The 24648-nt window shown below is 56.6% G+C and overlaps 1 protein-coding gene across 3 annotated transcripts in view; it reads right to left on the bottom strand.

The window, feature by feature from the left end:
• The window catches only part of SLC8A2 (solute carrier family 8 member A2), a 73218-nt gene that overhangs the window by 5994 nt on the left and 42576 nt on the right, over positions 1-24648 (bottom strand). For all 3 annotated transcript variants that reach the window (XM_073321701.1, XM_073321702.1, XM_073321704.1), the window contains 2 exons: positions 2010-2113; positions 820-837 (listed from right to left, as the gene is read on the bottom strand). In XM_073321701.1, coding sequence (XP_073177802.1) covers positions 820-837; positions 2010-2113 — 122 coding nt within the window. The remainder of the gene's footprint in view (positions 1-819; positions 838-2009; positions 2114-24648) is intronic.

Below are 24648 nucleotides of genomic sequence, written 5' to 3'. Positions count from 1 at the left end.
CCTGACCCTCCTGCCCCCTGCGCATGAGGCTGACCTGAGTCACTGGCCCGAGCCAGCCGGCTCCCTCTGGGGGGCTAGTGTCACTCACCGCCCTGCACGTTCCTCTGCGCTGGGGTGCCCGCCCCACGGTTTTGTGCAAGTGGGCGTTTGTCCCGTTGGCTCTTGCCAACTAAATGCCCACTTTTGCCAAAAGGTAAGTCAGGATGGCCAGGACAGGGCTTAAAAAGGGGACTGGCTTGGCCCAAACAGGGCGTCTGGTCACCCTTGTGGATGCTGGGTGCCATTCTGGGGACCGCAATTTAAGAGAGAGATGGGGGCAAATTGGAGAGAGCCCAGAGGAGAGCGACAAAAATGAGAAAAGCTTTAGAAAGCCTCGTCACGGGAGGTTTTGAAGAACAAGTTGGACAGATCTGTCAGAGACAGTCTAGATTGGCTTGGTCCTGTCTCAGTCCAGGGGGCTGGATTTAATGACCAGTCAAGGTCCCTTCCCACCCGACATCTCTATGAGTCTATGGTCAGAATGATCCCGTCAGGCCTGGGAATCTATGACGCTACTCATCTCTTCTTTATGTATTTCCCTTCCTAAGCTGCTGTACGTGGAACTGTATCAGAAAGCGCAAGCATGGACCCGCAGGCCTCTCCGGCACTTCCCACTCCCTGGGAAACGGCGTGAGTTCTGCTCTTCCGATGGGCGGCCAACAAGGCTTGGGAGTCCCATGCTCCTGGCCCCCTGGAGACACCCGCACTGGGGCGGGCTGGGGGACAGATGGGGGGAGGGCAGAATGGAGGAGAGGACGAGGTGAGGAGAAAGGGTCTTACCTTGAGTTAGCAAGAGAGCTGCAGAGAGAGAGAGGGAGAAAGAACATCTGATGAGCCCGACCAGCAGATCAGAGCCACGCAGAGGGGAACCAGAGGGAAGATCCCGGCTGAAGGCAGGAAGCCGGGCTCAGAAGTGGGGTGAGTGGGGCAATCGCCCATAAGCTGGGCTTTTCCCAGCTGGGCTCCTGCCCGCAAGGAACCAGGATGAGACCTGGCAAACTTGTTTCGCTGAACGGGCAGCAGGTTGTAATACGAGTTAGTCACAACTGGCACAGTAACCAGAGATGCATCCCCATCCACTACACCTCTGATCTTTCCTGTCCCATTAACTGGAAGGTTTCTCTAGCCCTGCCCTCTCTCCTATGCTGGGGCCGGAGAAGCTGGATCCGATAAACTGGATTCATAATGCACACACATCAGAATCCATGGGCAAAGCCTCCGGCCAGGCGGGATGCGAGCGAGGGTTGTTCTCCAAGCAGAATTTCTCACGTTGCTCCTTAAAGAAATCTGACACATTTGACGTCTCCCGCTGTGCCCCACAGCCCGGCTCAGCCTGCCCTGCACGATGTCCTGAAATCATCATCACCGCCACCCACAACTGGCAGCAGGACCCAGGAGTCCTGACTCACGCTCGCCCCGATCTAACCACTAGGCTCCCCTCCCCTCCCAAGAGCCAGGAATACACAGAACTCAGGAGTCCTGACTCCCGGCCCCGACTCCCACCCTGTTCTACCCACTAGGCCCCACTCCCCTCTCAAAGCCTGGGAGAGAACCCAGGAGTCCTGGCTTCCCCTCCACTGCCCCCACTCCATGCCATTACCATGAGATCTCACTCTTCTCACAGAGCCAGGGATATAACCCAGTAGTCCTGGCTCCCAGCCCCCCTGCTCTAACCACTTGACACCACTCCCCCCTCCCCCAAGAGCTTTGGATAGAACCCAGGAGTCCTGGTTCCCAGTCCTGCATTCTAAGCAATAGACCCCACTCCCCTCCCTACACCAAAACTGGAACCCAGGAGTCCTGACTGCGATGGCCCCCACAATGGGACATGCCCCCTCTCTTCGCACAGGGACAGGGAGCCGGTGGCAAACTGACCCACCCCGGCTTTAGACCAGGAACACGTCAGGTGGGCGGAGAAGCAGGGATCCCCCAACTCCAGCGTGGCAATGGAAGCAGGTACCCCCCCTTACCCGAGATGCCCCGTTTCAGCCAGCGCGGCTGCCCCAGCTCGATGAAGAAGTTGTCCTTCTTCTCATACTCCTCATCGTCCACAATCTTCACCTGCAGGCTTTTCCTGGAGAATGTGAAAGCAGGGTCAGCAAAACAGGAATCCTGGGCAGCAGGCAGGGGAGAGACAGGCGGGGAGGGAATCGCCGCCTCTCCGGGGCCACCGGAGCCCAGTGGGCTAGTTTGCTTCATTATATTTACTGCTACCGTAGCCCAGTGGGCTGGCTTGCCTTTATTACATTGACTGCTTTGCATTATATTCAGCAGTAATGCAAGAAACCAACTGGCCTGTATCCCGTCAGATATTAGCTTCAGCGAGTTAGCATAAGGCTGGAGGCCTATGAACTCTGCACAGAGAAATGGCCCAGTGGGAAAACCCCAAGTATTTGAAAGCTGAAAATAGAGTTTAAGGGGAAGTTCTGATCACCGGTAAATAATTCAACCACAGAAGTGTCCTGGCAATGTACATGAGATACATTTAAGGCTCGCCTGCTTGCTTGCCTATATATATATATATATATATATATATATATATATATATATATATATATTGCTCTTATAAGTTTCTTATTTTCTTATAGGTTTATTTGTTTGATTATAACAGGGTTATATTAGGGTATATTTTGGCTGTAACACAAGGGACCTGCGGGCCACATTCTGTATGATCCAAATATGGCTGCAACCTTTCACACAGAGGATGCGTTAAAGCAGGTTGGCAGAGGGGCTTTCGTACGTTCAGACCCTTTCAGCTTCTCAGGTGCCCCACAACTTGGAACTTGGAAAGAAGCGAAAGAACCAGTCAGGACAGAAATAGCCAATGTGATAGCTAGCCACAGAAGGGCCGTGGTAATGAATGGACGTGTGTGATAGTAAGTTGAGATCATTGACATACCAGCCTATCGGAAAAAGACAGCCCAATGTTCGTGAGGTGAGGAAATACAAATAAGGGAAAGGGGGAAACTCCCCTACTGAATATGCATCGAACATAGCGGTGTCCGCGTAACGTGGCATCCCAGCCCAGGGGCGGTAGGAGAGAGAGCTGCCGTCCTTGGGAGCCGCCAGGGTGACGGGCACTGGTGAGGATGAGGAAGACGATGGCTGACATTTCAGGCTGTTCTAGAGGAGATGGGGTGAGGAGATGGAAGTGCAGACGGACGTTCTGTCCTATCTCAATCGGCCTTACTGCGTTGGGGGGGTCGCAACTGTGCAGTATGTATTAACACACGACATTTGTTATTATAAAAGAGTTCCCTTCGTGGGAGCGGTGCACCTGTGCACGTGGGGGTTCCCAACGAGAGAATAATTTAAATAACACTGGGCCTGATCTTGGGACAAGAACCTGCAAACCCCCAAGGTGATAGTGGGGATTCTTAAGTCATCAATATAACGAACACAGAATCTAAGCTCAGGTTACACCACGCCGTCTTGGTTGCTACTGGCCTGGGCTTTGCTCAGTGCTGCTCAGGATTGGCCCAGACTAAGGACTGGGTCGAGGGTGAGATACTTCAGTGGAGCAAGAGGGTTATTGTTATTTAATCAAACTGTGGGTCAGGGCCCCAAAGTCAGTCTCTACCCCATTTTAATGGGTCACCAGGGCCGGCGTTAGACTTGCTGGGGCCTGGGACTGAAGCCAGTTCCTGACCCCCACCACGGGGGGATGAAGGCGATGCCTGAGGAACCACTGCACAGACCCTGGCCGAGATCAGGGCCCCGTCGCACCGGTCGCTGCCCAGACCCTGACTGAGATCAGGGCCCCGTCGCACTGGGTGCTGCCCAGACCCCAGCCGAGATTGGGGCCCCGTCGCGCCGGGCACTGCCCAGACCCCAACCAAGATCAGGGCTCCGTTGTGCCAGGCGCTGCCCAGACCCCAACTGAGATCAGGGCTCCATTGTGCCTAGCACTTGTGATCTTTCTTGAGATATTTGCTGTCTCTTCCTTCCTTCACAGCGCCCCACTCCCTTTGTTCCTGGGACGAGCCTGTGAACGGTTTGCCAGAGCGGTACTTTAATATTCCACAGGCCCAAGATCTCGTTCGGGAAGCATCTCACTGCGGGAGGCAAACAAACATCCGGGCTAGCAGTTAGCTCCTCGCGATCCTGTGCACCAAACCCTGCCCGATGGGATGTGAGATATGCAGGCGCAGGCCTGGCTGGGTCGGAGGATGGGATTATACATCGGAGGTTTTGGAGGCTGGCCAGCGAGGGGAAGTGTGCTCAGTGTGTGTGCTGATGCACAGGCAGGAGCGGGGATCCCCAGCCCATCTCCCCACACCTTCAGCGCGCCCAGGTCGGCACGTGAGAGATTCGCAGCCCAAATCCACAAGGGGGCTGGGACGCTGCAACGCTGAGCATTGCAATGCCGGGCTCCGAGGGGCCGAGCCCCCCAGTGGAATCCACAAAGCCGGCGCTGGGCACGCGGGATCTCCAGACAGCAAATGGGACAGGGGCGGGAGACAGACCCCTAGGAGCCTGATCCAGAAAAGCCGCCCCGCTTGGCGGGGAGCTACCCAAGCTAGCCAATAGCAGATGCCGAGGGGAGGGGTTTGTCCTACGCCCCACCCCCTGTGGGGAGTTCAGAACCATGCTACTGTCCTGGGGAGGGGGGCAGTTGTGCACCACCGCCACCTACTGCATGGAATCAGAACTTCTCAGCCGCGTGTCAGGCCCCTACGCCGCCAGGGCGATTCTCCTTTAGCTCAAGGCCCGGGGTCTGCTGGAGCAGGAAGGCCGGGAGTTCGGCCTTCTACTCCCCTCTTGAAAGCCACAAGAGCGAGCTCGGCCGAGGGATTCCCCAGGGCGCATTGGGGCTAGGGTGGTACCAGTCTCCCAAAGCACTGAACATTGCTTGCCCAGTATGGTTCCCGAGCAACCAGAAGCAGGAGTGGCCATGGAAACGGCTAGCGTCTCCCCCCACCCCCACCCTGGTCTGGTGCAAAGAGGGTACCTTAGCGGCTATGGGTCTGAGGGTCTGGGCACCCCTTCCCCACGCACGCTCCTCTCCTTTGTGCTCGGTGAGCTACACAACAGGGGGTGTTGCAATGAATCAGCCCCTGATCTTGGGGGATGCCGCGCTGGGGGCCCTCCTTGGATGAGCACTGTCAGCTGCCTCATCTGGTGTCACTCACCTCCCGCCCCGCCCGGGAAGCCAGTCTGATTAAGGGAAGGCTCATCTGCAGGCAGAACAATCTCCAGGCAAACTGGAGGAAGGAGATAATTTCCCGATGAATAATTTAATCTGCGGCTCTGAGATGAGAGTTTTCGGTTTATGTTTTTTCCACCCCAGAAGCCAAAGGGGGTGGGGGAGACTCTCCCTTTGCAAACCTCTTTCTTGGCCTTCTCAGAACTCTGTAAGCTCAGCGAGGCAACCCGGGGGGCAATCAGCTGCGGGGATTGGTGCTAAGCGGGGCAGGGGGGAGGCGGGCGCTCTTCCTGGGAGAAAGGGAAGGAGAAAGACACTAAATAAAGGAGAGAAGAAAATAGACCTTTCAACCCTCTGGGTTCCTGTGCGATAGCGGATTCTGATCCCCACCCCTCAAGCCTCTGCAACTGGCTCTCTATCACACTCAGACCCCTCCACGCAACTCTGGGTGGGAATGAGCCCCTGACAATCTCCACCCCCTCTGGTGTGAGGGCTCTGCTCCTGGCGTAGGGGGCGGAACAGGGGCGTGGCCAGCGCACACTGCACTGTGGCTATTCTCATGCCCATGTGGGGGAATGGAGTATGTGCTAGAGCAGCCTTGGGGCTGCTCTAATTTACACTGAGGGGGAGGGGGAGGCAGGGTGCTGCACAACCACAGGATGCCGTCAGAGCAATGGAGGCTTTAAGCTCCCACCCACCTTGTCTCTGCCCCAAGCACAGGAGCAGAGAATCAGGTCCTCTATTGCTATATTGTCGCTGTCATCCATTCTTTAAAGCAAGACCCCTTGCAGCTCCCCCTCCACACATGTATCCCTGTTGAACCAACCTCTGTGCTCCCGGAAGCACCATATCCCTGGCACCGCACTGGGGCATTGGGAGGGGAGAGCGACCCCTGGTGAGCCCCTACCCCCTGCAGCCCAGCACCCCTAGAACCAACAACAATGGGAGTTGTGCCCCAGGACACAAAGACAACTCAGTGGCTTTCCTCCCTGCTTCAGGGCTAAGGTGCAAGAGCCGTGACAGCCTCATTGTTATGGCACTGGGCATGGACTCAGGAGATCTAGGTTCAGTTCTCACCTGTGCGATCTTGCACAAGTTGCTTCATGCCTCGGTTTCCTCATCTGTAAAATGGGAAGAATGACCTTCCTATTTAGACTGGAAGCTCTGCAGGACAAGGACTGGTTCTCAGTCTGTCTGTGCAGTGCCTGGCACAATGTGGGCCCTGATCTCAGTCGGGGTCTGTGCAGCGCCCGGCACAAGGGAGCCCTGATCCCATTTGGGTTTGTCTACATGAGCAAATTGACCAGAATGGCTATTTTGCAATATCTCCCCACTCAGACTCCCTATTCAGACACAAAACAGAGTAATGAATCTGGAAGAAAATCACTTTTATTCCTGCAGAGAATGTCCATGTGGGGGGGTTATTCCCGAAGAGGTAGATTATCCTGGAATAGCCACACTAGTCCTTTCCCCGACTCCGTCAAGCCTCTAGTGACTGGATCTAGCTAGGGCAGCAAACTACAGATGTTCTGCAGTTCAGGAGAGCACTCCTTTCCTCCTGCATCCACTCTAACTCCCTGTTCATCCCAGCCACTCTCATAGCCATCCATTCCCCCCAGATCCCTCTCCCATCCTATATCTCTCCCCTCCGCCCCCTCCCCCACAACCCCTCTGACTCATTTTCAGGTCTATGTTCTCTCTGCGGCTCGACAGAGTAGCTGCTTTTCGCGGTAATTATTCATTGCATCCCACCCACTGTTTGTTATTAAAAAAAAATAAATCGGGAACATCTTCATATTCCTGAGTCATGAGAAACTGCCTCTTCTCCCAAGTGCACATCATTGAAGCAGCAAAGCGCCAAGGATTAGAGGCTGTGTGGTCTAGTAGGAAGGCCAATGGGCTCGGGGGTCAGGACCCCTGGGTTTGATCCCTAATCCGTGACTTTCCCCACTCTGTGCCTCAGTTTCCTCAGCTTTGGACTAGTTAGACCATGAGCTCAGAGCACCAATCTACCCTTGGCCAGTGTCCCACCTCCAGCCTTCCTGGAAAGGCTTAAAAATAAAACAGAATACACTGGGAACATTTTCTTTCCTTCCTGACCCCGGCCGGAGACTGGCCGCAGCCCTGAAGCATGAGATTTTGGGAACATAAAACATGGAGTGGAAGGGACGCCCATGTGCCGATTTCGCACCTGAGAATGCTCCAACTCATTCCAACAGTGCAGAAGCTTGCAGCTCCGGCAGCCTGGATCTCAGCACTCCAGCTGCATCCCTTCGGGAGCGAGAACCCCTTCCCACTCCTTCCCCGCATGATGCCCTTGTGTGTTTGGATGTGGATCCATGAAGCCACTGGAGAGGGAGAGCGCCAATATTTCTCTCCGGCTGCACACCCACGCTGCCGCAGCAGGCTTCACCGCCCAGGCATCATAAACTCAAGCAGGGAGGCAAAAATAATCCAGTTTCCCACACATAACATTTAAAGAGGCGCCCGAGGAAGCAACCTGGGGGTGCTAGAGGAAAGAGCTAGGCCCAGGCTGGGGTGAACCTCATGGGGATTCTCTATGGAGCCTGCTGGGCTCTAGACAGACCCCGGGGTTCTCTCTAGCTCCTAGATGACACCACATGGGGGGCTGGGGCTGCATGGGGCGGGGCTCAAGTCATCTCTGCCCCCAGGGGCCCTGGGGGGGGGCAGAGAACAGCCAAAGCGCAGTGCACCCCAGCCATGCCGCCGATGCACCCTCTAGCCAGGGATTGTGAGCCGGTTGGGTGCAGGGCCCCTTAAGCAGCTCCACACTGGCCTGGGAGGCCCCCTGCAGGGGGCGGGGGCAGGATTCTCAGGGTCCGTTTCCATTCACCGTAAGACCCCGTTTCGCTATGGGGACATGACAGAGAGCCGGGCTCAGTGTGGGGCTTTGAGGGCAGAGGGGCCTGGTTCGCCACTGGGCCCTGGCCTCCCTGCGATGCTCAGGATGGAGCCGGCCAGCAGCGACTCCGCCCCGGGCTTGATTCCCCAGCAAAAGAGCTGCCACGTTTGGCTTGGCTCTCGTGACGGGCCCCTGGGGGCCACTGCTGGGTTCCCACAGGCACCAGGCCCAGCCACACGCACCCCAGAGCACAGGGAGCATCCCTCGAGAGCTCCCAGCCGATTGAAACACGGCTCCCATTGTGACAGGTTTCAGAGTAACAGCCGTGTTAGTCTGTATTCGCAAAAAGAAAAGGAGTACTTGTGGGGCTCAAGTCTGAAAATCCCTGTAACAACTCCCCTGCTCCCGTTCAGCCTTTGTGTTCGCCAAAGCCATTTCAGTGGCAAACCACTGGATCATCCTGGCTCTCTTAAAACCCCTTAGCGGCAAGCGGCCAGTGTTGCCAGTCCATGTGATTTCACCACGAGTCTTGTAGCGGTCGGTGTCCGGAGTTTCCACAAGGATCTCAGATTTTTTCTTTTTTAAGAAGTTTCCAGCCTTCTGGGTTGTGGGGAAAAGCTGGAAAAATATCAGCCCGCAGACTCAGCAACGAGAAAGCCAAGAAAAAGAACCCTGGGTGCATTCTGCTTTTAAAAAATAATCTCATGACTTTTAAGCCAGTCTCACGATTTCGGGGGCCAGACTCATGATGCCGTGACTCCAAACGCTAAGGCAGCTCATGAGCTTGTAAATTACCTCCCTTTGCCAGGGGCCAGCTTGCATGTTGGCTGCTACCCCATCCGTGACTTTTCGTCTCACTTAATTATCTCATTTCCTCCTCTCTGGCTTCCCCTCTCCCCCCGATTTGTTAGGTCACTGAAATCTGACAGAACGCTCATCAGCTCTGTCTGGAGACAGGTCCAGCCACTGAGGAGTTTGCCATTTATTACGTGGATTACAGCAGTCCTGAAAGGACCAAGCAGAGGATCAGGGCCCTATTGCGCCAGGCGTTGCATATACACAGTGCGAGACAGTCCCTGGTCTCAAGAGAAAGCAGACAAAGCAAGGAGTATTACCCCATTGCACAGATGGGAAAACTGAGGCTGTGAGAGATGCAGTATTTTGCTTGTATCAGCGGCAGAGTAAGAACTGAATTCAGGTCCCCATCTAGTGCTTTAACCACCACGCTCTGGGCCTGGGCTTTGGAACAACGATCACTGCAGCTGGCTCTAGAGACTCCATCCCCGCATTTACCCTGAGGACGCGGCAGGACTTAGGGGGCTGGCCACTGAAGAGACACAACAGACACTGAGCCAGACCCTCCACAGCTGTCAATTGGTGTAACCCCTTCTACTCCAAAAGAGCGACACCGATTGGCACCGGCTGGAGATCTGGCCCCATTCATTGCCACCAACGGAGCTGCACCGATTCCCAGTGTTCGGCTCAGGATTGACCCCTCTGAGCTCACTGTTCTCGAGTCTCCAGCTGACGTACTGCTTGACTCCAATCTGTCCGGCACCGCTCGATCTTCCGGACGCTTTCCCAGCAGGTCCTCAGGGGCTGGCGTACTCACTCTTGCCAGGACCGTCAGACCCTTCGTCTGATGCTAACGCAGCTCCCGCGCTTGGCTTTTAGAGGGGAGACAGATTGTTCCCAGCTCCCACTCCCCAGAGATGCGCCTGGCCCCCTTCCCTGTCTGTCTCACCCCTGACGTTACCCAAAGACGTCCTTCTCTGCCTCTCCCTGCATGCAGGCTGCTCAGAAAGGGCTTTTCCTTCTCTTCTCTTCCTCCCGCTCTTCCCAGTTCATCCAGTCCAACCCTCATTATTATTAGTAATAGGTGTATTACCATTCTGTCTAGTGGCCCCATTGTGCCGGGCGCTGCCCAGACCCCGACCGAGATCAGGGCCCCGTCGTGCCAGGAGCTGCCCAGACCCCGGCCGAGATCAGGACCCCATTGTGCCAGGCGCTGCCCAGACCCCAACTGAGTGACAGTCCCTGCTGTGAAGAGCTCACAGTGTAAACAGACAAGACCAGGCAAAAGGTAGGAGGCGAAACAGAGGGGAAGTGACTTAACCAAGGTCACCCAGGAAGTTGGAGCCAGGAAAAGAACCCAGATCTCTTGACTAGTCCCCACTACCCACCTACCCCAGAGCACACTGCAGGCCTGATCCCGTGAGGTGACGAGCATCTTCATCAGCTGGGCACGTGTGTTTGTGTGAGCTGTAACTCTGCCCCCTACAGGATGTAATCAGAATTGCTCTAATGTGTGTCACAAGCCCTATACTGCTCGTGGGGGTTTCTCCTTGCGCTTAAGGAGCCGGGGGCTCTGGGAGCAGGTGGATCTAAGTTGTGATGCTGCTCTGAAGTTCCACCGGGCATTGTCAGCCCCCGGGTGCCTCACTCACTGCCTTTGCATTCCCCCGTCCCTTACAGATTTGGCCTCTCCGGCACAGGAGCCGCCCAGCTCTGCTCCAACTGAGGGGAAATCCAGGTGCCTGTAAACTGGAGTCTTTCCCCATCAGCAGGGAAGGATCGCCATGGCAACCCGCATCTCTCCTCGCTGACATTAAGCCCAGAGGAATCAATTACTGAAGCCGATCAGGGGAGTGGGACGGGGGGGGGCCCATCAATTGAGGCTGTGGGGGGAGGGGAGAGGAGAAGAGAGAGGAGCGTGCTGGGGGTAGGGAGTGCTAGAACTGAAACCTGAAGGGGTGTGGAGAGACAGACAGACAGACAGATGGGCCACAGGTGAATGATTCATCTGTCCAACCCCCATCCCGGAGGCTAGGTGCTGGGGGAAGGAGGTGCTGGTGTCCTCCATCCCACCGTGCTCTTCTTCTGAATCCCTGCCCTCAGCGTCTCACCCCATGTGACTTTGCAGCCAGGCCAGCTGGAGCTTCCAAGTGTCCCCACTTTCAGCATAAGCCAGCGCCGCTGCTAGGCCCCTTGCCGGGCAGCAGGATCAAGGCAGGGGCATTGGACCAAATGGGCTTTTAATAAAGTGGGACCTGTCAGGGGTGTAGCCACTTAGCACCCCAGGCCTGCCCAGATCTGAGCAGGGGTGTGTCGTGTTGCTACAGTGGCCCGGAGCGCCACGCGGGCACCTGCAAGCTCTGCGCCCGCCCTTCAGAAAGCTACTCCCTGGCGGCTCTGCCGGGCCACGCGGGTGCCCAGCTCGGCAGGTGAAGCCCTGGGCCTGGGGGCCCTAGGGCCAGGGAGAGGGTGCGGCATCGGGGGAGACGCTGAGCTAGCAAGCGCTCGGGGGCAGCTCGTTGCCCGGCGGCACTCTCCGCACGGCTCATCCCCTGCAGCGGCGAGGCCGGTCTCTCTGCAGCGCTCCCAGGAGAGGATGCACTGAGCGGGGGCGACACGGGACAGAGTCCGGGGCAAGCTGCGCGCGCAGGTGGGCCCCTGTTTGTGCCCCCCGTGGCACAGCCAGAGCCAACCCCGCGCGGCCGGCAGGAGACGCAAGCCCCCAGCTGAAGGGCAGCAGCCCAGATCCCGCAACGAGGCCACGGCTCCCTGTCTTCCCCTGCAGCCGAGTCAGGGTGCAGCCCAGGGGATCAGCGCTCCCCGCCCCGGCCAGGCTGCACCGCACGGTCCATCCGTGCCCGTGCACCCAAAAATCAGCCCCCACCCAAATTTCCACTCCTAGCTATGCCACTGGGGTCTGCGCCCCACCTCTTTCGGAAAGACCCACCTGGCTCCACCCTCGTTGGAAGGCGGGGCTACATAGCTCCGCCCCTTTGGGGAGGAGTCATACAACTCCACCCTCTAAGTGTCCTAGTCTCCAACCTCTTCGGGGGTGGAGTCATGTAACCCTACCCCCCCTTTGCGGAATGCGTTGTATGACCCCACCCTTTTGGGGGTGGGGCTAGGTGACTCCCCCCTTTATGGGAGGAGGAGTTTAACCCCGCCCTCTTCATGGGCAAGGGCTATATCGCTCCTCCCCTTTGTGGAGGAAAGTCCTAGAGAGCCCCACCTCTTTTGTGGGTGTGGCTATGTAACTCCACCCCCTGTACAGGCAGGATTTAGTCCACCCTCTTTAGGGAAGGTCTGTAGTTTGGGTTGGTTATTACCTGATCCTGGGCTGGCCCCGCTGCTGGGTGGCCGCTGTGCCAGTCGTCCATACCATGGCACTGACCGGCTTCTGATCCGCCTGGAGGGGTGAGACCTACCCATTCCCCGCCTCAGTCCCCTGCCTTTGAAAGGCCTGTAGATTTCTGCCCAGCAAGCATCATCTTCGCCCACTTCTCCCCCGGCTAAATCTCCACAGAGCAGCAACAGGCATCGCCTCCAAGGGCCGCCGCGCCCACCGGGATTCCTTCCTCGGCTCGCCAGCCTGAGAAGGGGGGTCCCGGGGCAGGGCCTGCCAAAAAAACCCCTTTGCAAACTCATCAAGGAGAAGCGCCGAAGCTGCTCCTGATTGGATCCAACCGTCCAGCTATGAGATTTGGGTGTGCAGGGCCCTCAGCTTTCACAGCCTGCAGCCGCTACGGGAGCGCTGGGCTTGCATCCCGTGTGCGCTCCAGTGGGAAGACGCTCAGGGAGAAGCGAGAGAGAAATGCACGATGGAGTGACAGAGAGAGATGAAAGGAGGAGAGAGATCTAGACAGAGAAAAAGGAGAGGGAGGCACTCACAGCAAAAGGAAGCGGCAGGTTCCACGGCAGCTAGGACCAGATGTCCCATTTTATAGGGACAGTCCCGATATTTGGGGCTTTGTCTCATATAGGCCCCTATTACCCCCCACCCCCCGTCCTGGTTTTTCACACTTGCTGTCTGGTCACCCTACTAGCAGCTGAGCCGCTCACAATCAGGGCACCCCCAAGCCATTTGGCTTTAACTACTGTGGGATAGGCAAAGTGAAACTGCTCCCCTGGTGTGGCTGGAGTTATACCTGGATAAATGAGCTTGTACCAATGTAGCAAAGGGCACTGGCAAAAAGCTTTCATAGAGCAGGCTTAATGGATGCATTGATCCTCGCAAGCCTGCCTGCGAGCTAGGGAAGCATTCTCCCCATTGAACAGGTGGGGAAACTGAGGCACAGAAACACTGATGTCTGTTCTTCATGCAGGCTTTGTCCAGTATCACTGTGTCAGGCTAGGGGTGTGATTTTTGTTTGCCGATACTGTTACACTGGTGGATGCCCTCACGGTATAGCTTATTCCCCTTCCTCCACAGGGAGGCAGTCTGGCCCAGTGGATAGAGGACTGGATAGAAAAGTGGGTTTTATTCCCAGCCCCATCCCGAGCTTCGACAAATCACTTCCTCTCTCAGGGTGTGTCTACAAAACACACTCAGCCTGGGCTCTGAGTCAGGTCTGAGCCCAAGCCCCACTTCCATCCACATGCAGATCAGCCTGACTCGGGTCAGGCAGCCGTCAGGACCTGGGTCCTGCTAGTGCCGTGGGTCAGAGCCTGAGCCCTGCTGTGACCTGGGTCCAAGCTGGCCATTCTGCAATGTGGACGCAGCTCAAGCCACAGACCCGAGGCAGAAGGTGTGCGTGGCACGGTATGGATGTGTCAGCACGGCTGCGAGACCCGGGTTTACAACACAGTGCGGATGTTCAAGCGTGGACTTGGAAACACTGAGTCCACAAGCCTGGGTCCCACAGACCCGGGTCTACAACGCAGTGCAGATAGACCGTCTGTGCCTCGGTTTCCCCATCTATACAATGGGTTTAACAATACCAACCTCCTTTGCAAAGCGCTTTGAGATCTGCTGATAGGTAGAGCTGGGGATGATTATTAGAGGCACATTTGTACAGTTATAACTGTGTCCAGACTCGGGAGACGATAGAGCAAGCAGCATAGTTATAGCAGGACGACCGTTGTGCGGAGGCAAAGCCTGAAAGGTCACACAGGAGCTAGACACATGGAGCCGTTTGTGCCAGAGGTGGAAAATCAATCCAGGTCCCCACACTCCCAAGACACATCATAATCCCTAGCTCCCAGATAGCTGTGCATCTCAAAGCACTTCACCAAAGGGGTCGGGATCATTATCCCCACTGTACAGGTGGGGAAACTGAGGCACAGAGCTGGGAAGCAACTTGCCCAAGGTCACCCGGAGGGCCAGTGGCCGAGCCAGGCCTAGGACTCCCAACTCTCCTACTTTATCCACTAGGTCGCACTGCCTCCTACCAAGGAAGCCAGCGGCCGGCTGGACTAGAGATGCAGCCAGCCGCTGCTAAGCCGTCTCTCATTCCCACCAATGGCAATCTGTGTCCTGTTGCTTTAAATATCTTGTGATTAGTCACATCTGCTGTCACCTGTGGGGTTTTTGCTTAAACGCTTCCCAACAATACGGTTTGTTTAGGTGCCAAGGCACCAGCTCCTCCCCCCGGCCCCAGACTCCTGCAGCAGGCGTGAGAGCCCGCGACAGACAAGCTGGGAACGTGGGCGGATGCCACTGATTATTCCATTATTCAAGTGCCGTGTGGTCTGCTGAGATTTGTCGCTTTCACACACACACACAGAGAGCGCAGGGAGACTCACTTATCGGCGCGCCCCAGAAACGCAGCCTCACGGCGCCTGATAAGAGCCACCCTCATCTCCCGATGAACAACAAGCAGGGGGATAAACCTCCCCCTCCCCAGCCATCTCAGCCTGGCACTCGCTACCAGCCAGGGCTGAGGAGCCAGGCGATAAAGGGCTCCCTTGCTATGGATCCAAGTGCTAGACAAATGAGGTAGTGGGTAGTGCAGGGCTCCTGGGTTCTATTCCGCGCCCCCCCCCCCGAGAGTCAGGACTCCTGGGCTCTATCCTGGGGTCTGCGAAGCACATGGGGGATCTGGGCTGGTACCGAAGGTGGGGTCTGTTCCCAGCTCTGGGAGGGGAGTGAAAGGACTGGGGGTCAGGACTCCTGGGTTTCATGCATAGCTCTGGAAGGGGGTGGGACAGGGAGGCAGGATGCCTGGGTTCTATTCCGTGCGCTGGGAGAGCGGAGTGATGTCGAGTGGTTAGAGCAGTGGGGTGCACGGCCACGAAGGTCAGGGCTGCTGGATTCTGTTGCCAGCCCTTTCCTGACTCGAGGCACTTCCCTGCTCCGTGCCTTGGTTTCCCCATTGATACAATGAGGATGACACCAACCCACCTCCCAGGGGATGCTGTGAAGATCAATTCATATGTTCACAGACATCACTGCGTGTATCTGGGATTCAGGTGAATCTGGGATAGATACATAAAGGGACCGACAGACCGACCAACAGACAGACAGACCGACAGGGTGCTCTGAGATCGGCCCATAGAAGGGTCTCTAGAAAGGCAACAAGAAGCACAGATTGTGTTACCGATCAGTGTTGCACATGGTTTGTATCACTGGTAGAGGCAGCCAGCGACCCCAGACTACAACTGCTCCAGCACGCTCTAGAAACGCAGCCTTTGATTATCATGTGTATTACCATAGCAGCCAGAGCCGAGTTCAGGGCCCCGTCGTGCTGGGCGCTGCCCAGACCCTGGCCGAGATCAGGGCCCCGTTGCGCCGGGTGCTGCTCAGACCCTGGCCGAGATCAGGGCCCCGTCGCGCCGGGCGCTGCCCAGACCCTGGCTGAGATCAGGGCCCCGTCGCGCCGGGTGCTGCTCAGACCCTGGCCGAGATCAGGGCCCCATCGCACCAGGCAGTGCCCAGACCCTGCCGAGATCAGGGCCCCGTCGCGCCGGGCGCTGCCCAGACCCTGGCTGAAATCAGGGCCCCATCGCACCGGGCAGTGCCCAGACCCTGGCTGAGATCAGGGCCCCATCGCACCGGGCAGTGCCCAGACCCTGGCCGAGATCAGGGCCCCGTTGCGGCAGGCACTGCCCAGACCCTGGCTGAGATCAGGGCCCCGTCGCGCCGGGTGCTGCTCAGACCCTGGCCGAGATCAGGGCCCCATCACACTGGGCAGTGCCCAGACCCTGGCCGAGATCAGGGCCCCGTCACGCCGGGCGCTGCCCAGACCCTGGCTGAGATCAGGGCCCCGTTGCGCCGGGCACTGCCCAGACCCTGGCCAAGATCAGGGCCCCATCGCGCCGGGTGCTGCTCAGACTCTGGCCGAGATCAGGGCCCCGTCGCGCCGGGTGCTGCTCAGACCCTGGCCGAGCTCAGGGCCCCGTCACGCCGGGTGCTGCTCAGACCCTGGCCAAGATCAGGGCCCTGTCGCACTGGGTGCTGCTCAGACTCTGGCCGAGATCAGGGCCCCGTCGCGCCGGGTGCTGCTCAGACCCTGGCCGAGATCAGGGCCCCGTCGCGCTGGGCGCTGCCTAGACCCTGGCCGAGATCAGGGCCCTGTTGCGCTGGGTGCTGCTCAGACCCTGGCCGAGCTCAGGGCCCCGTCGCGCCGGGCGCTGCCTAGACCCTGGCCAAGATCAGGGCCCCGTCGCGCTGGGCGCTGCTCAGACCCTGGCCGAGATCAGGGCCCCATCGCGCCGGGCACTGCCCAGACCCTGGCTGAGATCAGGGCCCCATCGCACCGGGTGCTGCTCAGACCCTGGCCGAGATCAGGGCCCCATCGCACCGGGCAGTGCACAGCTGAGATCAGGGCCCCGCGTTATGACTGGGGCTGGGGCAGTCAGGACTAGTGGTGAGAGCACTGGCGGTCAAAGGCCAGGAACAGCGCCGAAGGTCAGAGCTGGAGTCAGGAGTCAGAGCCGGGCCCAGGGGCCCAAGGGCAAGCCAAGAGGCCGGCCCATCACTCCGGCCGGCAGGGCACCTAGAGGGCCTGGACCAACCAGGGGCCATGAGGGACGCTGTCAGTCCAGCTTCCCGGGATAGCAGTAGTCATCTCTGTGCAACGCACACAGCCCTGCCGGGGCTGCCAGGGAGTGGTGCCGGCCATCCTGCAGACCCCCCCATCCCCGGTCCATGTGATGCCAGCGACCTGGCTGGCATTTTAACCCCGACGCCCGTTGCTGGAGCAAGTCCCTTCTTCTTTGGTGTTCGGCTCCCCACTAACCAAGCAAAACGAGCCAGAGACAGAGCTCATGAATATTTCACCTCCAGCTAAAATACTGATCCGGGCCCCTCACCTGCTGCCGGTGACGGGAGCTGAATTGAGACATCGGCCGTGCCGGTTCTGAGACAGTCCCGGATTTCTCACTCGGCAGCAGCGTGGGAGGACAGAGATTAAATCCGTGGTGCTGGACTCCTTTCTTGGAGAATCCTGCCTGAGATACTGCCAACCTGTCCAGAACAGCTGCTAGAGAGACTAGTCTCTATGCCCAGGCTCAATTCTCCGTCCTGCTCAGTGGATCGGGGATATGGCTGAGTTCTGAGCTGTAGGGCCCGTCAGGGGCAGCATGGGAGTTGTAGGAAGTAGCGTCCTAGTGTTGGAATGCATTGTACGTGTGTAAGGGCAGGAGTTGTGTCTCGGGGTGTTGGGCAGGCAGGGGTAGCCTGCCTCCGTAGGATTGAGGGGTGTGATGGGTAGGAGTGGCCTGTGCATTAACATTAGGGCTAGCAAGTAGCAGGGTCACCGACATGGAGCGGAGAAATTACAGTGACTCACGCATCTCTCATCACTTTGTAATGGTCATTTCTGGACTCGTTGGGCCTGTTCACTGCCCCCCAGCCCCCCACGAGCCCAGCTGCATTTGCAAACTCTTTGAACTGATGTGAACAATCACCCGGGGGAATTGCTAATAACACTCTGCCTCTCTCCCGTCCTCCCCTGCACGGCGCGATTCACTTCCCGGCTGAGAAGGACGATTGCTTTCCAGGCTCTGTCGATGGTGGCATAAAACCCGTTGGAAGCCGTGCCCCGGCTTCAGCTGGGTGAGACCAACGTAGCTCTTTCACGTAGCTCTTTCCAGCCCCGCAGTCATTTCGTTGATCCTCTCTCACCTCTCCAACCTCCCCTGGCTCACACACTTCAGTCTCCCTCCTTTGCTCCTTTTGGTCCCACCTTCCCTTTGGCAGGAGTCTGACAGCCCCTGGCCTCCATTAGCTCCCTCAGCGACGGGGAGCCACAAGACCTGAGGTCAGAGGAAGCGTTATCGGCGCCAAATCCCGCAGCATGTCCCGTTTCCTGCCTGAGTCGTTTTGGGGGGGCCCCTCCTTTTGGGGTCTTTGTCCCACGTTGCATCTCAGGCCTGGGTTCAGCCAATAGCCTCCCTGCTATCGGTACCCAAGTTAGCTAGATTAAAGCTAACTCGGGCACGTCTACCCGGGCTACCATCAATTCTCCGATGGCAGTGTAGACACACCCCTACGCCATTATTTACCTCCTCACTTCTCCTGAGCTCTGTTCCCACACAAGGTTGCAAACTAACCAACCATCAAATCATAGAATCGTAGGACTGGAAGGGACCTCGAGCAGTATTTAGTCCAGTCCCCTGCCCTCATGGCGGGACTCAGTATTATCTAGACCATCCCTGACCTGGGTTTGTCCAACCTGCTCTTAAAAATCTACAACAATGGAGATTTCACAACCTCCCTGGACAATTTATTCCAGTGCTTCACCACCCTGGCGGCTAGAAAGTTTTTCCTAATGTCCAACCTAAATTGCCCTTGCTGCAATTTAAGCCCACTGCTTCTTGTCCTGTCCTTGGAGGTTAAGGAGAACAATTTTTCTCCTTCCTCTTGTAACAACCTTCTATGTACTTGAGAACTGTTATCATGCCCCCTCTCAGTCTTCTCTTCTCCAGACCAAAGAAACCCAACTTTTTCAATCTTTCCTCATCGGTCATGTTTTCTAGACCTTTAATCATTTTTGTTGCTCTTCTCTGGACTTTCTCCAATTTGTCCACATCCTTCCTGAAATGTGGCACCCAGAACTGGACACAATACTCCAGCTGAGGCTTAATCAGCATGGAGTAGAGCGGAAGAATTACTTCTCGTGTCTTGCTTACAACACTCCTGCTGATACATCCCAGAACGATGTTTGCTTTTTTTGCAGCAGAGTTACCCCGTAGCTTGTGATCCACGATGACCCCCAGATCCCTTGCCACAGTACCAACTAGAGAAGCACTAATGATGCAAAACTCTGAGGACAGCTCTGTTTCAATTTTCGCTCTTTGGTTCTACAATGTGAGCGGGGGCGGGGGAGGGGAGAATCAACCCACCTGCCCTAAGCAGTTTATACATTTGAATTAACGAATTGACAAGCCTCCCAAGGAGCTGACACTCCCCGCTCTTCCCTGGATAATTTTCCAAAGATAAAAACACACTTTGCAGGCGGGCGTGCTAGCTGGTGGCTTTCACATGTCGTTAATGTCTCTCTCTCTCTCTTCCTAATACCTGAAGTTCTTTGAGCTTGTCAACTTTAATAACTAGCGTCGGATTGCAATTTTTCTCCCCCTCTCAGAAGCCAGGCAGCCATTAATTTCAATTTGCAAGCAGGCGAGCCCGGACAGAAAGTTATCACCGAGTTATTTGCTCTGCCATTGAATGAGATCCAAGAGGAGTGAAATGCTGGAAATGTCATGAGGATGAGAGTGTGTGTGTGTGTGCTAGGTTGGAACTTGGGAAGCATGAGTTCAAATCCTCCCTGTTGTGTTGGGTACATTACTTTTCCTCTCTGTGCCTCAGCTGCCCACCTGGAAAGAGTTTAATTTGCATATCACGGTGACTCATGGGAGTTGTAGTTCACGTGCCTCGTGTCCCCATTCTCCTCTATGGGCTGGGCCCTGCCAGCTGGACTACATCTCCCATGATGCCTCTGCCTCCCCTCATAATCCCATCAGTGAAGCATCATGGGAGATGTAGTCCTGACCTACAGAGGAGACTAGACCTATGAGGCCCCGGAACTGCGACGCCCATGAGGGACCGTGGCAGCCCTTTCAAATCAAAATATTTTGGGATGAGATACTGACCAGAAATCAGAGGGGCTGAGAGATCATGAGCCCCCTGGGGACACTGAGTTACAGAGGGACCAGGTGACTTGCCCAGGGAGTCTGAGGCAAAGCAGGAGATGAATCCAGATTTCCAAAATCCCAGCCGTGATCATAGCACCTTCCTTCCCTCTACCAATGCCCCCCATAGCCGCATGGGTGAGCCTTTCAAACCCCCCAAGCGCCCTCGGCCTGTTGGTTCCGTACAGCCCCACATGATGCTCCGTAACCAACAGAGCCACTCAGCATTTTCCCACGGAACGAGGCTCTTTCCCCCTCAAAAAACCAGGCGGCGTTCTCCCCGCTTGGCCACTATTTCTGATTTTCTGCGGGGAGCATCAAATTGGTTTTTCCTCTAAAATCCTTGGCTCTTTCGACTTTTCAATTCAAACCAAGATCTCAAGAGCTGAGATTCCCCGTGGGATGGAAATGCCTAGTTTCCAGCCACCCTGGGAATACACAGCTGTTGCTGTCCATGGTGCTGAAAGCAAAAACCCAGCTCCCGTTAGATCTGCTACTGCCAAGGGCGACTTTTACCAGCGGAGACCCTCAAGTGACCCTCAGGGCTGCCCGGCTGGCTAACCCATCCAGGAAACAGCTACATAGGAGTAGGTAATCAAGGAAACCCATCAATCTGATTCCACGCCACGCTTCTCCGGCTCGGCTAAACAGAGACCTAGCCATGGCAGCCGCTGGGCCTTTGACACACCGGCCCCATGGGGTGGAAGGGGTCCTGGAGTTGCTAAGTAACAGCTGATCTTTGTTGCGGGGACTGGATATTTTGGGACGCATGTTCTGCCGGGAGGTGGCAGCTACGGCAGGGAGTTATAGTCAAGGGGGTGAAATGTCTGGCACCTGGGGCTCTGTGACAACCAGCTCTGCTGGCCTGCTTGTTTCCATACACCAGTCTAGCACCATGTCTCTGCCTTGCTATGGAGAAAAAAAACATAGCTAGTGGGTAAGATTAGGGAGAGTGGACACCAGGACTCCTGGGTTCTGTACTTGGCTCTGGCAGGGGAGTGGGATCTAGTGGTTAGAGCAGAGGGAGATGGGAGCCAGGACTCCTGGGTTCTATCCCCAGCTCTGGGAGAGGAGTGGGGTCTAGTGGTGAGAGCAGGGAGGACTGGGAGCCAAGACTCCTGGGTTCTGTGGCCAGCACTGGGAGGGGAGTAGGGTCTAGATTACAGCACGGAACAGGAGACAGAACCCTTGGGTGCTATTCTCCATTCTGGAAAGGGGTGGGGGGGTCTCATTATTAGGGTAGGGGGAGACGTCTGGACTCCTGGGTTCTGTGTCCCTGTCTGTGTGAGATGGGGTACACAGGCTGGGCTCCCCAGAGGGCAGAAACAGAACAAGCCCGTGGAGGTGGCGACAACAAGGAAAGCCTTATTGATGTGGAACCCCTAAATCCAGCTCCCAGACCTGGCCCAGGCTCAGAGGGCCCCGATCCCCAGGCTGCGGCTGAGCCATCCCCGCCTGGGAGTGCGAGGGGGCAGAGGGGTTTCCCAGGGCGGCAGTCTGAGCACCTCCTGGGCACCTGCCTGCTTGGCGTGTAACGAACGAGACGGACATCCGACGTGCGTCTGCCTCTGAAACAAGATGTCAGCTGCAGCCAGCACCAGGAGCGACGCCAAGAGCGAGTCGCTGATCAATCACGCTGCGGACGGCCCGCCGTGCAATCAATTTGTTTGGATTCGCAGCTACGCCCAGCCCCTCTGGCAGCACCGCGGGGCCTTAATGGATGTGAGGAGAGCTTCCGGAGCAGCTGCCACAGGGCTCAACACCAGAACTGCTCCCAGCCCCTGGCATAGGGGGTGGGTCAGGTGCATTGCACTGTGGCTATTCTCTGCCCCCCAGGGCCCATAGGGGGTGGATCAGGGGTATGGTCAGGGCACGCTGTGCTGTGGCTTTTCTCTGCCCCACAGGGCCCATAGGGGCCAGACTGGGGGTGTGGCTGGGGCTATTCCCTGCCCCCCAGGACCCACAGGGGGCAGACTGGGGGTGTGGCTGGAGCTATTCCCTGCCCCCCAGGACCCACAGGGGGCAGAGCTTTGGGCCTGCTCTAATTCCCACCGGGGGCCTAGCACAGCCCAGAATACAGGGAGCACAAAGAGGATCTGAGAGCCACCTGCCCCAAGCCCCAGGGCGGCATCACTGAGAATCAGGCCTCTGGTCCCCGGGGCGTCCTTCCCTTTACACCCCCTGGGCCTGGTCCAGTGGCAGCCGGTGCAAAGGCTCTGAAATCGGATCCTCGGGCAGCTGGAATCACAGCAACGTTTTCCCAGCAGAGCACGTGGCCAAGCTGCTGGCTGCAGCCTGAGCTCTTGGGCTAGCCTCCCATCTGGCATTACTGCCACCGGGCTGGCTAGCCGCAGGTGCCCTCGCCCTGAGAGGGGCTCGCCACCCTGTTAATTACTGAGACACTTCCCACCTTCCCCGCCACTGCTCCCTCCGCCGGCTAGTCTCACACGTTGCCTAGAACCGTCCCGGTTTGATTTGGGGATCTGCTCCCAGCAAGCCACGTTCTGCCAGCCCTTCCGTGTTTCGGGCCATCGCACGTTCACAGCAGCCCCCAGACGCACCCTCAGCAGCGATGGATGGCGACACATACAGGCAAGGGCTCCTATCGGCCGCGAGTGGCACCTCGCCCACCGGGGCTCCCAGATGTAAGTCCCCAGCCCACCCTTGGCGCTGGTTCCCTTTCTCACAAGCTTCTGTTTCTTCCCCCAGGCTTTTGGATCAGCCAGATTTGTTTGACCAGGTGCCATAGATCCACTGTCAGAGCAGAGATTAGATGGAGATCCTTCTTCCACATGGTCGTTACTCAGCCGTGGATGCCCTGGGGGTGGGAGCCTGCAGGGGCGGAGAACGTCAATACTAACCGTGCGAGGGCGAGTGACAGAGAGCGTCTGCACACAGCTGTGGGCTTGTGTGAGTAGCCGTGCTTGTGTGTCCGGCGGTGTCCGCAGGCATTTCTGTGCTTGGGTGCGTCAGTGCAGACATGTGTGTGTACCCGGGTTGTGCACGCATGTTCCTCAGTGCGTGCATGCGTGGGTCTGTGTGCGCTCATGTGTGTCCGTGTGCGAGCAGGTGTGTGCATGTCAGTGTGTGGGGAGACTCCGTCCCACCCACTAGACCGCGCCCTGATCTCTAACAGTTGGAGATTGGCTTGAAGCCCGAAGCCGGAGGTTTAACGTCCCTTCCAAAATGGTTTGCTAGCAATACTCTGATAACTCAGATATTCTTGAGATCCATAAAACTGTCCCATCAAGGTTTGAATCTTACTCAGTTCTCGGCCTCAACAATTTCATGTGACGGGGAGTTCCACCGTTCAATTACGCAAAGTGTCCAGTTGGAACGGACCCCCTTTCCACTTCCCTTTCCCTGCCTGGTCCCTCTGCCGTGTGTTGGGAGACACGGAAAAAGGAAGTTCCTTTCTTCCTTCTCTAGCCCAGTCATCATTTGATAGACTGTTCTCACGTCCCCTCTTCTTTGGGACATTCATGTAAGAGACTTTCACTGCTTTAATTAACCGGCAATCTTCTAGGGCGGAGGCATCTCCCCCGATTGGTGTGGCAAGGCAGAGGAGAAAAAGGTTATCATTTTAATTTCAAATCTTATTCCCCTTAGTAACAAAGCATTAAGTAGACTCATGTTCAGAGGCCCATCGTGCTAACTCTGCACAAGGGCCTTTCCCCCTCCCCACCCCCTTCCTGCAGCAGCTTTTCCTGTCCAATTAAGCACCACGGGGCTCTTAACACGCTTTTAATTGGACACCAGCCCTAATAGGAGCATCAGAGGGAACTGCGATCGGTCCCTCGCCAGGACAGTCCTTGCAGGAGTCTGCAGAGGTCGGGGGCTCATATTAAATGCTTTGCCAAGGCTTTGAGGATGGAGGCTTTCACTACCAAAGAAGCAGGGAGGATGTGGGGGGAGGGAGGGACCAACCTCATCATCTTTTCCCTGTTCCTGATTTGTCCTTAATTAGTTTTCGAGACTGGGGGCTATTGAAGCAGTGGTTACAATTTAAAACTTAAGCAGCTCCTTTGATTTATCGCCTTTATTGGAGGGGGAGAGAACAGATTTTTAATTAAAACAATAAAATAAAATAAAATAAAATAAAATAAAATAAAATAAAATAGGGCCTGATTCCCAGTCATGCTCACGCTGCACTGGTAACATCGAGAGGTGGAAGTGGCCACTGGAGCGTGCCCCACATGCCGGGGGATGGTGGCATGGCCAGAATCCACTGCGCTGTGGCTATTGTCCGCCCCCGTGGGCCCAAAGGGAGTGGATCGGGGGCCTGGCTGGAACGCCTGGCACTGTGACTATTCTCTCCCGCCCCTCCCTGGGCTCCTAGGGGGAAGAGTACAAATTAGAGCAGCCTTGAGGCTGCTCAGGCTGACACCAGGAGCTGAGCAAGATATGAAGAGCCCAAAGGGAGCTGAAAGCCACTTGCCATTAGCACAGGAACAAGGCAGCTGGGAATCAGGCGCTTGGTTCTAATTAGGATCCAACTGAGGCCAAACATTTAGTAGGATGCAGAAAACGATCAGACATTTATATGGAGGATGAGACCATCTAGCGTTAGAACAGGAGATAGTTAAACATAAGCCTAAGGTTACAAACCCTCATGCTCCAAGGCATGAGACAACCTCCAACAATTAAGGGTCAGGAGGGAACATGCCCTGGGCACCAAGCTATCCCCACCACTTCCCACTAGGGGGAGCACCTCGCACCTTGCTCTGAAGCA

The sequence above is a fragment of the Lepidochelys kempii genome, chromosome 23, assembly GCF_965140265.1.
Source record: "Lepidochelys kempii isolate rLepKem1 chromosome 23, rLepKem1.hap2, whole genome shotgun sequence".
Lineage (NCBI taxonomy): Eukaryota > Metazoa > Chordata > Testudines > Cheloniidae > Lepidochelys > Lepidochelys kempii.
The sequence above is the reverse complement of the archived record's forward strand: the minus strand, read 5'-3'. Positions and strand labels throughout refer to the sequence as shown.